The sequence below is a fragment of the Penaeus vannamei genome, chromosome 10 (assembly GCF_042767895.1).
Source record: "Penaeus vannamei isolate JL-2024 chromosome 10, ASM4276789v1, whole genome shotgun sequence".
Classification (NCBI taxonomy): domain Eukaryota; kingdom Metazoa; phylum Arthropoda; class Malacostraca; order Decapoda; family Penaeidae; genus Penaeus; species Penaeus vannamei.
In genome coordinates this window covers 18670725-18688224 of record NC_091558.1, presented here as the reverse complement: position 1 = coordinate 18688224, position 17500 = coordinate 18670725, and the positions used below count along the sequence as shown (strand labels likewise).

Sequence of the window (17500 nt, the reverse complement as noted above, 5' to 3'; positions counted from 1 at the left end):
AACAAGCACAAGGGAATAAATCAACAAAAAATAAGGTACACAACAAACAAAAAGCCTACCAAACGCACATGCATACACACAAAACAATAACAATAAATAAAACAAAAATAAAATATAAAAAATAACAAAAACAAATAAAATAAAAAATACAAATAAAAAACAACTATTCCGTTCGAACGCATTGACATATCTCAAACCAGCCTTTAAACAAAGCAAACAACCGTCAATACCACAACCCTATTACACAGCACAGAAAAAAAACTTGCAAACCGCAGAAAAGTGTTAACCATCTATGTAGTTTGTGTCTACAGGACCATGACTTGCTTGGAATATCGACAAAGACGGCTGATAGCATCTCCACAGAATTCTTAGGACAACAAGGAACGTGTAGGCTCGTTGGACCTCCCCGTTTTAGTCTTTGTGTTATTACCACTTCTGTTATTATCTGTTATTCCGGTCATTGCAATCATTACTGTTACTAGCATTTCATCATCATTATCACCACCCTTTTCACTGTTACTACCATAATTATTATAACCACCGTTATTATCATCCTTATCATCACTACTACTCACTCCCTACCCACCAAAAAATATATCCACTGACCATTTTATTTCATTTCATTTCATTTTATCTCTCTCTCTCTCTCTCTCTCTCTCTCTCTCTCTCTCTCTCTCTCTCTCTCTCTCTCTCTCTCTCTCTCTCTCTCTCCTCCACACCTCTCTTTTATCACTTCTTCCCAAAATTGCAACGACTTTGAACTACCAACGGAAAATCGATCCTTGGCAACGTTGCAAATAATACAAATAAAGTAAATAATCAAAATAATAATCAAAATAACAACAACAACAATAGTAATAAAAATAACGCGTGCAAGTGACCTCCAAAGCCCTGAGGCCTTTGCAAAGAGAGGCTGCTCTGACTGCACGACAGGAGGCGGCGGCGGCGGGAGGAAGGCGCTGCGGTCTGAGCGAAGAAGCAGAGGGAGGAAGGGGAGGAGGAAGATGAAGAACATAAAGCTGATGAGGAAGAAAATAATGATGATAATAATAATGATAAAAATAACAATAATAAAAATAATAACGATAATAATAATCATAATAACAATAATAATAAAAAACAACAATAAAAGAAGCAGATGAAAAATAATAATAGGAAGACGAGGAAGAAGAGAGAGATAGCATGAGGAAGAATGAAAAAAAGAAAACATGACCAAAAAACGAACAAACAAGCAAGGAAGGAAGGAAGGAAGCGAGAACACGAACGAACCCCCCTCTCACCCCCCACCCCCACCCCCCCCAAAAAAAAGAAACGAAAGAAAAAGAGAGAAAAAGAAAAGAGGGGCTGCTCTCGCGTTCCGCCGTGCCCCGCCACAAGGACCCATGCATGCGTACATCCGGGACTCTTCTCACGCCAGGGGCCTTGAGGGGAGAGCCCGATTATCACGTCGCTTGATCTCGGAAGTGTGTCATGCAAGGACGACCTCCCCCCCCCCATCCCCCCGCCCCCCTGTCGCTGCATCGCGTGGCCGTCGCCGAATTCGCACGCGCCGACACCCGAAGCCGAAGTCGAAGCCGTCGATGGTGTTTCCCGCTACGGTTCACAATTCCCGCGTTTTTTTTTTTTGTTCTTGATTTTTTTTTTTTCGCTGGAGTGAATAGAAATAAGTATATATATTTTTTGTAATGATAATTTTTCTCCCTCTTTTTTCTATCAACAACTATTGCTCATTTTTTCCCTCTTCTTTCTTTCTTTCCATCTCTTCCAAATCTCTTCGTTCTGAGAATTATTAGACACGAAATTCCGAAAAGGTGCAGACATGTTCTTGTGCTCTAGTTGTAAAACTTTTTTTTTTTTCTCTTTTCACTGACACTCGTTCATTAGGCTCATGACGGCCATGCAGACACGGGGCAAGAAGGTCACGTGATCACTTTGGCTGAGAAAGGGAAACGAAAAATGGTCGGGGAGGAGATCGGAAAGTCGGGGGGAAAACAGGAAAATAAAAGGGAATGGCATGAAAAATAATCACAGCTGAAAAAATAACTACATGTACGGGAGAAAAAAACGCGGCAAAATTATTAAGGCAAAAAGCACCAAAAAGCCCCGAACGCACGCCCACGAAATGTTCGGAAGGGCGCGCGACCTGCCCCGGCGAGGGCCTCGTCCGCCGCTTACCATTGGCGGTGATATAATTGGAGGTGAAATGCAGGTTGTGGTGCAGGTTGTGGTGGAGGTGCTGGTCCCAGATCGGCACAGCGGCCAGGTCCTCCATGCCGAGGTGCTCTCCGGGGTGGTGGTGGCCCAGCATCCCCTGAGACATGCTCCCGGGGCGCGCCGCTCCTGCGCCCGCCCGCCCGCGTCTCCTGCTCCGGCCTCCGTCCCTTCGCCGAGGACCTCCGCTGCTCCTCCGCTGCTTCCTTGCGTGCGAGGCCGTCCGGCGCGGCTACGACTGGGGCATGGGCGTTTCGGCGCCGTCAGTCTAGGCGGCGGGAGGTTCGTGGGCGGCCTGGAGTGGGCGTCGTGGCGGTGTTTGCGGGCGTGAAGGCGGGGGTAGCGTGGCGGCGGTGGAGGGGAGGGTCGTAGGAGCGGAGAGGGTCGTTAGTGTGAAGCGGGTGACCACGTGGTCCCACCATCACTCAAGGTGTCACGCTCACCTGCACGCGCTCGATAGCCGCTCCGCCCGCGCCGCTCGACCACCCGCTACTTGGACGACCGCAGCTCCGGCGGCGCGCTCGCTCATAGTCCCCTCGGAGCTCGGCCTCATTCGCTCGCCATCGCGGCCGCGCCTCTCGGGGACACGCGGGCACACTGCGCCGTCAGCGCCCCTGGGGGCTCGCACTCGCACTCAACGGACGGCGAACGACGAGGCTCCTCCGCGAAGGGCGCAGCCCGACTCTCTCCGACGGGCCGAGGGCGTCGTCACCTCCCGCCCATGCCAGAGCTGCCGCCTCACGACCACCCGGAGGGCTGCCCGCGCCTCGAGAGGTCGTCCTTGTCTGCGTGAGTGTCTGTTTGCGAGGGGGAGGAGAGGAGGCGGAGAGAGAGACGTCGGCGAGGGGCGGCCGGGGTGAGGGGCGTCCTGCGGCCACACTCGGGGGCGAAGCAGAAGCGGCGGAGGGAGGGCCGGCGAGGGGGCCGAGGGCGGCGACGAGCGACAGCGGAGCCTCGGGAACAGCAGTAGCAGAAGACAGCGCCTGCGGGCCCGAGGGAGGGACAAGGGTGACAGCAGTGAGCGAGGAGTGTGTCCGTCGGTGTCCGCGGATGTCCACACACTGAGGGGAGTAAAGTAAGCCTCCCAGAGTCCCCTCTCTCACTCGCTGGCTCTCCCGCCATCCCGACCAACCCGCCGCCATCTCTCCCCTCCGGCCCCGCCCCCTCGGGCTCCCCTCGGCTCCCCTCGCGCTCTCTCCGCCGCCGCCGCCGCCACGGACACTTCCCTCTCATGGCCGTCTAAAGCACTCAAGAAGGGGCACCTAAGGAACTTACGCGGGATCCTTGGGAGGACTCTGGCTCTCCTGCTGGCGGGGAAGGCGGCCAGGAGGCGAGGGCGAGCCGTCGGAGGCGCTCCTGCGGCGAGCCGAGTCTTCCTGCAAGGGCTCAGCCCGCCGCGCGTGCCCTTCTTGCCCGGGGCGCCGCCGCCTCCGCGCAGGACGACCCCGCGCCGCCAGCGAGGGCCGTAGCGCTCGTGCCCTTCTGGCCCGCACGCCCTCCATTATCTGCCAACACCTGTCCTGCTCCCGAATATTCCCACGTTACACTGCGTCGCGCGTTATCCCTGCTGAGGGGCCGCCGTCGATACCTCGCCGGGCGACCACGCTGGAGAGCCCGGGCCCCGCCGCGAGCGTCTTCACGTCACCACACCTAATCATTTATTTATAGATTTTCCAAGAATTTTCACCGAGAGAATGAAGCTGACTGGCAGAGTGTAATGAGTTGTAGGATGTAAACACGGCCGGCGAGCGAGGCCAGAGACCGCGCAGCCGAGGTTAGGTCGCCGACGAGCACACAAGGTGGCTCCCAATCACTACGCTGATCGCACACACGCTCTCCTGACTTCCCTCGGGGCACACACGCACTCACACACGCACATGCACACACAGACTTAAGACTAAATTGTAGGTTCTTGAGATATGGTGACCAGAGTATAAATATGTGTACACACTTACACACACACACACACCTAAGAAAACAATACACAATCGTAAACACAAGACATAACCAAGGATTTTTACTCTACAATCCAAAACATAAACACTTGAAAAGCCGCCTACCTGTCAAGGAAGGAATTACAACCAAAGCCTACACGAAATAGATAAAAAACGAGCAAACAAACACACAAACCTATAAATCAACCAATAATAAACGCGTAAAAAAACGAACATACAAAAATCAACCAATAATAAATACGTACAAATAAAATATAAATAAACCAATAATAACCACGAAAAAAACGAACGAACAAACAAACTAACTAAAATAAACCAATAATAAACACGTAAAAAAATCATCAATCGGCCAGCTGTAATCAACAACAACAAAAACACTCGCGCGAATCCATACTAGTGATTAAGAGTGACCTAGCCATCAAAGTCTCTTTTATCAACCACCCCCACTCCCACCTACCCGCCCACCCACACCCCTACCCCTACCACCCATACCCCCAAAACCCTTACAACTCTCACCCCCCACCCAACCTCACTCCCCCTCCCCTTCCGCCCAATTCATTCTTACCGTATGTTATCCCTCACTTTACACCCTCCCTCCCTCCCTCCCCCTCCTACGCTCCCCCCACCCCTCACCCCTCTCTCCCCGCCCCTCCTCCACCCACCTGGACGCCCCAATCAATATTTGCACCCCGTTAAACCGCCCGTGACACAGCGCTTGTTGGGTCGTCTTCTGCGGTCCGCGACAATGGGACTGGAGTCACTGGGCGGGTTTGCGGGCGTGGGTGGGCTTGTATGGGCGGGCTACAGGACTTGGGTGGGCGTGGGTGGGCTTGTATGGGCGGGCTACAGGACTTGGGTGGGCGTGGGTGGGCTTGTATGGGCGGGCTACAGGACTTGGGTGGGAGTGGGTGGGCTTGTATGGGCGGGCTACAGGACTTGAGCGGGGGACTTGTATGGGCGGGCCATAGAACTTCGGTGTGGGCGGGCTATCGGGCCTGGGTGGGCTAAAATGGGGAAGGCAGACAAGCTTGGGTGGGTTGGCGGGTGGGTTGGCTTGTGTGGGCAGGCTCGAAGTTTGGGTGGGTTTGGCGAGTGGGTTGGGTGGGCTCGGCGAATGGGTTGGGTGGATAGGCTCGAGGATTGGGTGGGTTTGGCGCGTGGCTTGCGTGGGTTTGGTGAGTGGGGTGGGTCTGGCGAGTGGGGTGGGTCTGGCGAGTGGGCTGGGTGGGTTGGGTGGGTTTCCGGGGCCAGAGAAAAACGTCATGCGAATGTGACCGCTTTGTCAACACCTAGGAACAATTTTTCATTTGTTTAGGATTAAGTTCTTTTACTTTCAGAACGGGGACAGAGATCGATGGGTGGATGGAGGAAGGGAGAGGAGAGAGGGAGGGAAGAGGAAGGGAGAGGAGGGAAGATTGGGAAAGAGGGGGAGGGGGAGGGGGAGGGAGGGAGGGAGGGAGGGAGGAAGGGAGGGAGGGAGGGAGAGAGGGAGAGAGGGAGAGAGAGGGAGAGAGGAGAGAGGGAGAGAGGGAGAGAGGGAGAGAGAGAGAGAGAGAGAGAGAGAGAGAGAGAGAGAGAGAGAGAGAGAGAGAGAGAGAGAGAGAGAGAGAGAGAGAGAGAGAGAGAGAGAGAGAGAGAAAGTATCCTAATTAACTCACCTTCTAACGAAGGTGGACGAGGACGAGTAAGAAGATAAAGACAAGAATGAAGAGGAGAAGGCCAATAAAGATAAGGAAGAGGAAGAAGAAGAAAAGGAGAAAGTGAAGGGCGATCAAGAAAAAAGGAGAAAGACAAATGGAAGACAAGGGGGAGGAAGAAGAGCAAGAAGAAAAAGAAGAAGAAGAAGAAGCAGAAAGAGGATAAAGAGGCATCGCCGGAAGTATCACCGAGCACAAAGCAAGGGGGAAGGGGGGAGGGGGGGGGTGAAAGAGAGCCAACAACCAGCGCAAACACGTGGCATTGTGGGCCCGCGTTCAGCCCGAGAGCCGACACGTGCCAGGCCGCATCCCGCACGTGCCCCTCCCACTACTGCACCCCCACCCCCTCCCCTTACTAACCCCCCACCCTCTCCTCCGATCGCACACACGCTCGCACGCACGCACACGCAAACATATGCTTCTCCCGCTCCCTTCGTTAAATACCGTTTATTGAGAACCTCCCCCTCCTCCCTCCCTCCCTCCCCCTCCTCCCTCCCTCCCTCCCCCCTCCCTCCTCCCCCTCCTTCTCTCCCTCTCTCCCTCCATTATCCTCGTATCTGCTAATTCCCTCTAAACGCCCGTAAACAAAATTAACTCGTTTGTCTCGTCATCTATCATAAAATACCGCACACCGCAATTAAGGCTTTAAATACCCTTAGCGGGTTATTTTTTATTCCCTTTTATTTATCCATTATTACTTTTTTGGCCCTTCTTTTACGCACTCCATGTTCAAACATTCTAAGTACATTTCATTCAATGTCTAAAGAAAGAAAAAAATACGGAACAAATAAAACACCGACAAAGTATAACGAAAAAAACAAAAAAAACGACAAACAAACAAAAATGCCACCACGCACGCAAAACAAACAAACAAACCACAACCCCCCACGACCACAACACCCAAACAACAACCAAAATACAAGCAAACAAACGCACACAAACAAATAAATACAAAAAAACATACACAGACACACCCCATTAAAACCCAAGATACAGACTCCAAGACAATGAAAGATTCTCGTAATTACTGGGAAAACCTCACGCACACGTACACGCACCCGCACACGCACACACGCACACGCACACACGCATACCGACCGTCGCGTGCATTTTCTTTTTTTCTTTTTTCTTTGTGTTATTGAAGGCGATCGAGAGTGCGTAGAGAGAAAGGGATGTTCAAAGAGAGATGTGATAACGGGGGGTGGGGGTGAGAGGGGTGAGAGAGAGGAGGGGGATGGAGAGGAGTAGGGGGAAGGAAAGGAGGGAGTGGAGGAGGAAGAGGAGGAGGAGGGGGGGGGGAGAGAAGAAGGTGTAGGAAAATGATAAGGCGGTGGACGATGAAGGAAACGAGGAAGAAGACAAAGAGGGAAAAAGAAAGAGAAAAAAGACAAAAGACGAGGAAGAAAAAAAAAGACGTCAAAAAAAACATAACAAAGAAAAATAAAGCAAAATCTAAAAAAAAAAAAAAAATAAATAAATAAAATGACGTAAAGCAGAAACAAAGAGGAAACAAAGATCAAGTCGCGGGCGAGAAAGAGGAGGAAGACACTGATGCTGAGGAGGAGGAGGAAGAGGAGGAGGAGGAGGAGGAGGCGGGTCAATATCTCGAAAGAAGTCGGCATTCCACGCGTGGCTGACCCAAGTAATGGTGGAAATGGAGACTGACCCTCCGCCGCTACTCCTCCACTTTCTTTTCTACTTCTTTTTCTTCTACTTTTTCTACTTCTTTTTCTTCTACTTCTTCTTCTTCTTCCTCTTTTCCTACACCTCTTGGCCTCCTATTTTTCTTCTTCTTCCTTTCCATCTCTCCTTCTTCTCTTCCTCCTTTTTCTCTTTCAAAATTTTCCCTTTTTCTTTTAGCCTTCCTTTTCCTTTCCTCTATATTTCTTCCTCTTCTTCTTTTCCTCCCCTTCTTCCTTTTTATTCCTATTTTTTCTTCTCCTTCCCTTCCTCCTTTTCATTTTTTCCTTTTTCCTTCCTCTCTATTTCTTCTTTCTTCTCCATTCAAAGAAAAAAAACAACAGAAAGAGGAGACGAAACATAAAAGACAAAAAAGAAAAGAAAAAAGAAATATCCAAAATAAGTATATAAATAAATACAGTAAAAAGTTAAAAGATCCTCTAAGGTCGATTTTCGTTCGTCTTTCGTTTACGCGAATCTTGCGCGTTGCTAGAAAATGCGATAAAGAAGAAAAAGAAAAAGAAAAAGAAAAAAAGTCTTGTCAATCAACAGATAAAAAAATAAGAGAAAAAATAAGAAAATGCGGTCACTTCTTGTCTCGAGTAGCATGAACATCACAACCATCAAAATAAATATGGAAAAAAAGGAAAAAAAAGAGAAGAAAGAAGAGAAGAGAGATGAAGAGAAGAAAATAAGACAAGACAAAGAGAGAGAAAATGGTCCATGCATTGCCTCCGACGCGACGCAAAATGGCGGAGTTATGCCGATCGCGTGACAAAAGATTTCGAGATCGCCGCGGAGCGAGACACATCGCCTGATCAGGAGACGTGAAGGAGATGGACACGAGAAGGGGGAGGGGTCAGTAAAAAGGGGGGGCATGGGGGGCAAGTGAATGGGAGGGAAGGGAGTGGAAGGGGGAATAGGGGACAGAGGGAAGGGAAGGGGGAGGGAGTGGATGGAAGGGAAGGGGACGGGGAAGGGGAGTAGCTGGGGGGTGGGTGTGAATAGGAGGGAGGGGAGGTGATGAAAAGAGGAGGGAGGGGAGGTGATGAAAAGAGGAGGGAGTAAGGGAGGGGGAAGAGAAAAGGGAGATTGAAAGAAAAGAAAGCCCTCCCCCTCTCCCCCCCCCCCCCGGCAAGTGATAAGACTACGCTCCGATGGCAAGAACTTTCCAAGCGCTTGCCATGACTGAGGGTGAGTTACGGCATCTAATCAAGTAGTATTTTTGTCACGCGAGGCGAGGGCGGCCGCGTCTTCGACGTTCGCCGGAGCGGGGGGGGGGGGGGGGGGGGGGGGGGTGGGGGAAAGGGGGGGAAGGGGGGGAGGGGACCGGGTCGTGGGCGGCGGGTTAAGATGAGACGCGGGCGGTGACGACGATGAAGGAAGAGAGAGAGGAAGATGGGGATGAAAAGGGGAGGAGGAATGGGGAGGGAGACAGGTAGAGATACAGAAGGAGAAGGGCAAGAAGAAGGGGAAAGAGAGAGAGAGGGAGAGAGAGAGAGAGAGAGAGAGAGAGAGAGAGAGAGAGAGAGAGAGAGAGAGAGAGAGAGAGAGAGAGAGAGAGAGAGAGAGAGAAGGAAGCCCCGCCGCCATCGTGACAAAGCGATCGCCGTCATCGGCCGCAATCGACACCTTCAGCCGAGCGAGAGACGACTCCATCGCCGCCTTCGACACGCGACAGCTGGCCGCGTCGCCCGCCGGCCCCTCGTCCAGCCCCTGCTCTCTCGCCTTCGTTCTTGCACACACACACACACACACACACACACACACACACACACACACACATATATATATATATATTTATATATATTTATATATATTTATATATATATATATATATATATATATATATATATATATATATATATATATATATATATATATATATATATTTATGAATGTATATATAAATACATGAATATACATATAAAAATATGAATTCATATATACACAAATACATAAATGTATATATCAATATGCAAATATATACATACATATAATATGTATAAATATGTGAATATATATATATGCAAACATATAAACATATGTATATACAAATATACACATCTGTACACACACACACACACACACATAAACACACACACACACACACACACACACACACACACACACACACACACACACACACACACACACACACACACACACACACACACACACACACACACACGTATATATATATATATATATATATATATATATATATATATATATATATATATTGTAATGTGTATATATACATGAAATTACCAACCTATCCACTTGACTACGACTGTGTGGATGGATAGATAGGCAGATCGAAACGACGTTGCAGGAGTGAAGTAGGTTGCCCACCCGAGGAAACAGTCAGGAAAGTCTTCTTTGTGGGGGAGGGAGAGTGGAGGGGAGGGTAAGGGGGGAGGGGAGGGAGAGGCGTAAGAATAGGGAAGAGAGGGGAAGGAAGGAGGGAGAGGGGAAAGAGGAAGAACGGAATATAGGGGGGGAGGGGAAGAAAGGGAGGGAGTGGAGTGGGGGAAATGGTGGGGGAGAAGCAAGCGTAGACGGGTAATGGCTCCTAATTGGGGGGGTTTAATGGCCTTTTTGTCCGATTCTGTCAACTTTCTGGACCCAGATGAGTGACGGGTCAGGAAACGCGGCGGCCTTTTTCCCTCTCCGTCCTCCTTCTCTCCCCTCTCCCCCCCTCCCCTCCCCTCTCTCCCTCCCCACCTCCACCATTTCTGATTTCATATACTTAAACGGCAACCTTTTGCGTTTTCGTGTTTTTTTTTCTCTCTTTTCTTTTCTTTTCCTCCTATTTTCGTAGCCTCGAGGGGAAATTTCTAGGAGGGAGAGAGGGAGGAGGGGAGAGGGGGAGGGGGAGAGAAACGAGAACCCTCTCCCTCCCTCCCTCCCTCCCTCCCTCCCTCCCTCCGCAACCCCGGCTTTTTTTGCAACCATTATTACTTTTTTTTCTTTGTAAACATATCCATTAAATCGACGTCGATACCGGAAAGACAAAACCTTCCAGAACACAGCCTCGGGGAGAAGGAAAGGAGCGAAGGACGGAGGTGAAGACAGAGGTGCAACAGCGGTTTTATTTTGCCCCTCTTTTTTCCCCTCCCCCGCCCTCCCTCCCTCTCTCCCTCCCCCCACTCTCCTCTACTCTTTTCCTTCTTTTACTTCACCATTCTCTCTTTCCCTCCCTCGCTTCACCAATTCTTCCCTACTTTCATTCCTTCACTCCCTCCTCCTCTCCTCCATTGTTCTTCCTTTCTTCCTCCCGTCCTCACTACTTCACTCCCTCTTACCCTCCCTCCCTGTCTTTCTCTCTCTCCTCCACTCCCTCCCTCCCTCCCTCCCTCCTCCTGACCCGACTTTCACAGGTAAACCTCCCCCTTCCCCACAACTTTCCCCCCCCCTCCTTCCTTCCCTCTGCTTTTAACTCCCCTCCCTCCTCCCTCCCCCTCCCCTCTTCCCCGCAACTCAAGACGCTCAAAAAACGTCAAAAATCCCCCCCTGCCCCCCTTCCCCCTCCTAGAAGCGTCATGGCGTCCGGGCGACTTTCACTCCGTCGATTAATTCCGACGAGGTTGAGACACGGGCGATAAAGTGTTGTGTCATAGAACTCCTCCCTTTCCCCTCCTCCTGCTCCTCCTTCTCCTCCCTTCCCTCCCTCCCCTTCTCTTCCTCCTTAGCCTCCTTCCCCCTTTTCTTAAATCTCCCTTCACTCTCCTTCCCTCCTCCGTCATACTCTTTCTCTTTTTTTTCTCTCAATTTCTCTGCCTTCTCCCTTTTTCCTACTCGTCACATGCCCTTTTCCCTCTTCTTCCTATCCTTCTCCCTACCCCAAACTTCCTTTCCTTCTTCTCCCTCCTCCTCCCTCTCCCTTCTCCCCTTCCTCTTCCCTCCCTCGCTTCTCCCTTTTCTCCCCTTCCTCTTCTCCGTACTCTGCCCCTACCTCAAACTATCCTCCTTCCCTTCCCCTTCTCCCCTCACTCTCCTTCCCTTCTTCTCCTCTCTCCCCTTCCCTCTCCTTCCCTTCTTCTCCTCTTTCCCCTTCCCTCTCCTTCCCTTCTTCTCCTGTCTCCCCTTCTTCCCCCCTCTCTACCCTCACTTTCCGCTCTCCTCTCCCCTTCCCTTCTCTTCTCCCCTTCCTCCCTCCCTTCCTCCTTTCCCCTGCTCCTAACGCCGTCGCTGGCCGGGTTGAGACGCCTGATCAGCTGTTCGGATTCCTGCCATTACCGCAGCTCTTACTGCCACCCGACAACCCCCCCCCCCCTCGAACGACAGGCAAGGGAGGGCGACGGCGAAGCGACACTGAAGAGCTGACGACGACGAAGACGACAACGACGACGACGACGACGACGCGAACGACAAAGATGACGGCGAAGAAGAAAGCGAAGACGTAATGGCAGGAGCTCGTTCGCGGCGGGGGTCCGGTTCAGTGAGATGCGCTTCGGTATGGGGGAAGCGTCGGTTGGTCGGTGATCGGGAGGGAAAGGGAGAGAGAAAGAAGGGAAGATGGAAAGATAGATAGATAGACAGATAGATAGATAGGTAGAGAGAGAGAGAGAGAGCGAGAGAGAGAGAGAGAGAGAGAGAGAGAGAGAGAGAGAGAGAGAGAGAGAGAGAGAGAGAGAGAGAGAGAGAGAGAGAGAGAAGGAGAAATGGCACGAGAAAAATAGAAAAGGGGAGAGGAGAGAGAAAAGGTTGAAAGAGCGAGGGTGGAGAGGATGATAAAGAGGGAAAGAGGAGAGGAGAAGGCAACGAGCAAAAGAGAAACGGGTAGGGCGAGAGAGCGAAAAAAAAAAGAGAGAGCAAGCCAGAGACTCCCCCCAAAAGACCAAAAGTCTTGCGTGATCTCGACGCTCAATCAACACCTATTATTCCGCTAGTAATCTCTCTGTCTCTCTCTCTCTCAATCTCTCTCCCTCCCCTCTCTCCTCCACTCCTTCACTCCCTCCTCCTCTCCTCCACTGCTCTTCCTCCCTCCCTCCCTTCCTCACTACTTCACTCCCTCTTTCTCTCCTTCACTCCCTCCCCTCCTTTCTCTCCTTCTCTCTATATAAATACATATCTTTCTCCACTTCACCGACACTTCTTGGGCAACCTCTCCCTCCCCGACGCAATGCTCGACGGCTTCCCATTATTAAGAATTCAATTCATGCCTTGTATAATGACACAAGGCGAGAAATGCTGTACAAATTGTTCCAGTTGAGACGCGTAGAAAATTTCCTATATATAAAAATATATATATATTTTTTAAATCCTGTTCGTTATCATTTTCTTTATTCAAATATATATATATATATATATATATATATATATATATATATATATATATATATATATATATATGTATATTATATATATATATATATATATATATATATATATATATATATATATATATATATATATAATATATTACTCTTGTTCGTTATCATTTCGTTTATTCATCTTGATTTTCTCCAGATTCATTCCATCGGAAATTCCTTCAGAATCAGCAGAAACTTAGAAAAAGAGAAGGAAAGAAAGATTAAGGAAACACACACACCATATCAAAAACAAAACAAAAACAAAAAACACAGAAGCAATGGTTGAAGAAAGGGAGAAGGTGGCAAAGGGGTAATGGAGGAGGGGGGAGGGGGAGAAGAGGAAGAAGGAAATAATCCGAGACTGAGGGCGGCGGTGATAATGACGATGATAGTAATAACGCCGTTGATAATGGCGGAGCTCTGTAATGGCGGGTTTCGGCGGTGACTCGCGCGCGGAGGAGGAGGAGGAGGAGGAGGAGTAGAAGGAGGAAGAGGAGTAGGAGGAGAAGAAGAGAAAGGAGGAAGAGAAGGAAGAGGAAGAAGAAGACCAAAACCAGAAAAAAAACAGAAAAATCAGAAAAAAGGAAAGAAAACAAAACCAAAGGAAACAGAACACGAAACAAAAAATACTAAAAAAAGAAGGAAAAGAAAAAGGCCCCGACACACACACACACACACACGACGCGGACGACACGCGGGCAAATGGCGGACGGACGACGACGACAGCCACAAGATGGAGGAGGGAACCCGCCCATTACGCGACAGGCATGGACAAGCGGGCGGTTCATGGGGGGGGGTAAGAAGGAGGGAAATTGGGAGGGGGAGGGAGGAGGGAGGAGGGAAGGAGAAAGGGAGGAGAGAAGGAGAGAGGGGAGAGAAAGAGGGAGATAAGGAGTGATGGAGAGACAGTCCCCCCCAGAAAAAAACAGACAGATATCACCCAACAGCGATTAAAAGACAGTAAGAAAGGAATAAACAGAGAAGAAGGAACGACACGAGTACACCACCTCCCCGACACCTCCCCGACGCAGGCCCGACACTCGAGCAATCCGCCGACACGCCATCGTCGCCGCCTCCGTCCGAACGAGGTGCTGAGGCGTCATTAATGGGGGTGAAAGTGTGACAATGTGGAGGAGAAGGAGGAGGAGGAGGAGGAGGAGGAGGAGGAGGAGGAGGAGGAGGAGGAGGAGGAGGAGGAGGAGGAGGAGGAGGAGGAGGGAGGAGGAGGAGGAAGGAGGAGGAGGAAGGGGGAGGAGGGGGAGGAAGAGGAAGAAGGTGGAGGAGGAGGAGGGGGGAAGGGGGAAGAGGGAGGAAGGAGGAGGAAGAGGGGGAGGAGGAGGAAGAGGAGGTGGACGAAGGGGAAATGAGGAGAAGGAGAAGGAGGAAAGAAGAGAGGGGGACGAGAGGAACATAACAAAGACGATGACGAAAAAAGATGAAAAAGAAGTTAAAAGAAAAAGAAAACAAGACAACAAGAAAACCAACAAGAAAATATCAAACAATAAAAAAACGAAAAAAAATAATAGCTATAAAGAGGGGCGACGAAGCCCAGAAGGAGCTCGGCGATGGGGGGAGGGGGGGGAGGGGGCTCCTAACTGGGTCGAGATCACGCCGAAGAAGGGGGAGCAGAAAAGCGAGTTTCTTACACACCGAAACAGGAAAGAAACGAAGGAAACACAGAAAATAAAAATAAAAACAACGAAGGAAAGAATCGGGAAGGACGAAATAAAGCAAGGAAGGACGGAAAATAGAGAAGAGGAGGAAAAGACGCCAGGAGACATCAACCGAAAAGTGACAAAGCGAACGGTGGGAGGCGGACGTACACACAAAACGCAAAAACTAAATACAAGATTACACACAAACCTAAAAAATAATAATAATAAAAAAAGAGAAAGATTGCACAGAGGAAAAGAGAAAAAAAGGAGACTTAAAAAAGGGAAGTAGAGAGGGGAGCCGAGAACGCGAAGGAGGGGCGGAGGTCGAAGCCATTACGACCACGATCCAATGGGGACAGCGGATCCTACGGGATCTCTCGATCTCTCTCTTCTTTCTTTCTCGTTCGCTCTCTCTCTATTTATATACCTTTTTTTATCGTTCTCTTCCTTTCTCTCTTTTTCTTTTTATCTTTCTCTTCCTTTCTTTCTTTTTATCTTTCTCTTCCTTTCTTTCTTTTTCTCTCTCTTTTTATATCATCTTTCTCTCTCTACGTTTCTTTCTTTTTCTTTTTTTCTCTCGCTCTCTTTTTGTCTCTCTGTCTCTCTCGACAAAGAGGGGGAAAGAGAGGAAGGGAGATGAGGAAGAGCCAGATCAAAGGAGGGGGAGAGGAAATGTTGGAGAGACGAGGGTGACAAGTGGAAAGCGGGAGAAGTGGGGGGGGTGAAGGGAGGGGAGGGGAGGGGGAGAATAAGAAAGAAGACAGCTTAGTGACTGGGTGTGGAGAGGAGGGAGGGGAGGGGAGAGAAGGGATGGGGAAGGGAGGGGAGGGGAGAGAAGGGTTTGGGGAGGGGAGGGAAGGGGGATCAAAACACCCTTACTATCGGGGGGGGAGATCAAGGTAAGTGTGGGGCGTGATTGTGTCTGTGCAAGGGGAAGAGGGGGGGGTAGGGGGTAGGAGAGGAGGAAAGAGGGAGATCGGAGTTCACTTTCACGTTGCAACCTCGGGTAAGTATGGTGCTTGTTGTGAAGTCGCTGAGGTGGATATAAAGAGAGGAGGGAGGGAATGGAGGAGAGAGAGAGAGAGAGAGAGAGAGAGAGAGAGAGAGAGAGAGAGAGAGAGAGAGAGAGAGAGAGAGAGAGAGAGAGAGAGAGAGAGAGAGAGAGAGAGAGAGAGAGAGAGAGAGGAGAAAAAAAGATGTTCAGAAGCAAGCAAGAGTGACAACGCATAGTTCCTGTTCCCTTTTTCGCACACTTACTTGAAACGCTGCAATAATGACGCAAGAATTACAAGTAACAATCTCGAATCCCCGATATCACGTTAGAGGAATCCCCTCCAACGTCCCCTCCCCCTTCCGCCCCCTCCTCTTCCAACGCCCCCCCTCCCACCCCCTCGCCTTCCAGGCCACACGTCGCGGTGAGTGAAAGTGGTCTACTTGACCCCGGGTCAAAGGTGAAGCCCCCCAGGTCGGAGGCAAGGGTCGCCGCCCCCAAAACCTCCACCCTACCCTCTGCCCCCCTCCCTGCCCCTCCCCCCGGCCTCGTGCCCCCTCCCATTAACCAACAGTCTGCCACATCCGGCCTGTGCCAACGCTGCCTCACGCGGCCGCCCTTCTCCCTCCGCTCCCTCACGCCCAGCGCCTTCCTCACGCCCCACACGCCCGCACCTCGATCTACCTTAACAGATAAATAACCTCTCCCCCTTAAAAAAATCGCCTTAAAAACAAAAAATCCTTAAAAATAAAAACCCAAAACACCCGCACGCCCCTCCCCCCACCCCACCTTCCCTCTTTCACCTAAAATCCACTTCACCTTCACCCGTGGCCGCCTCACACCTAGCGGTACACAGGTACACCCACCGACGTGTTAAACAATGTGATAATAAACGCCATTATGGTGTTGGTGTGGGAGTGCTTTTATCGTGGAGAGGGAAGGAGAGGGAGGGAGAGGGGGGAAAGGGAAAGATGGAGAGGGGGGAAAGGGAAAGATGGAGAGGGGGAGAAGGAGGGGGAAAGGGAAAGATGGAGAGGGGGAGAAGGAGAAAAGATGGAGAGGGGGAAAAGGGAATGATGGAGAGGGGGGAAAGGGGAAAGCTGGAGAAGGGGGAAAGGGAGAGATGGAGAGGGGGGAAAGGAGGAGGGGATTGTAGAATAGAGAGAGGGAGCTATAACAAAAATGGGGGAGCGGGGAAAACAGCGGAGGTGTTATATTATCACCCCGCATGAAGGTCGGTCACGTCTAAATCTCTTGTGTCTATTATCTGTCTCTCTGTCTCTCGAGGAACGTGACAGGTTAAAGCACCAGGGACACATAACGTGTGCCCCCCCCCCCCCTCTCTCTCTCTCTCTCTTCCTCTCTCTCTCTCTCTCTCTCTCTCTCTCTCTCTCTCTCTCTCTCTCTCTCTCTCTCTCTCTCTCTTTCCGCGCGCGGAATGGGAAGATAGGCCAACGAGGGAAAAAGAGATGCGAGTGGGAAGGAAGAGAGGGAAGGGAGGTGGAGAAAGAGAGAAAGAGAGAGGGAGGGAGGGAGGGAAGGAGAGAGAGAGAGGGAGAGAGAGGGGAAGGTTTAGGAGAGAGAGAGAGAGAGAGAGAGAGAGAGAGAGAGAGAGAGAGAGAGAGAGAGAGAGAGAGAGAGAGAGAGAGAGAGAGAGAGAGAGAGAGAGAGAGAGAGAGAGAGAAAACAGAAAGAAATAGTACAAGAGAGAGGGGTAACGCTGAAGGAAGCTAAAGGGGCGAGGGGTAGGGTGAGGTGGGGGGGGGGGAGAGGGACCAAGAGTCAATGGCAAAGGGAAAGACTAAGGGGAAAGGGGCGCCCAGCGACACGCTAGGGAGCCCGGATAATGGACGCGCGACCAGAAAATAGTCCGGTGCATATAGATAGTCTCCGTCTCGGGCCACCGCCGCGCCGCCGCCGCCGCCGTCCACACGGTGATTTCCCGGCCGCTGACTCGACCGGACCGGCCCGTCCACGGCCAGGAGACGGCGCC

The 17500-nt window shown here is 50.7% G+C and overlaps 1 protein-coding gene across 1 annotated transcript in view; it reads right to left on the bottom strand.

The window, feature by feature from the left end:
- Su(H) (recombining binding protein suppressor of hairless) overlaps positions 1-3323 on the bottom strand; it is a gene marked incomplete in the record, with an annotated part of 25210 nt that extends 21887 nt beyond the window's left edge. Inside the window, 1 exon segment of the mRNA XM_070126421.1 lies at positions 2176-3323. Coding sequence (XP_069982522.1) covers positions 2176-2320 — 145 coding nt within the window.
- Positions 3324-17500: the final 14177 nt, after the last annotated feature.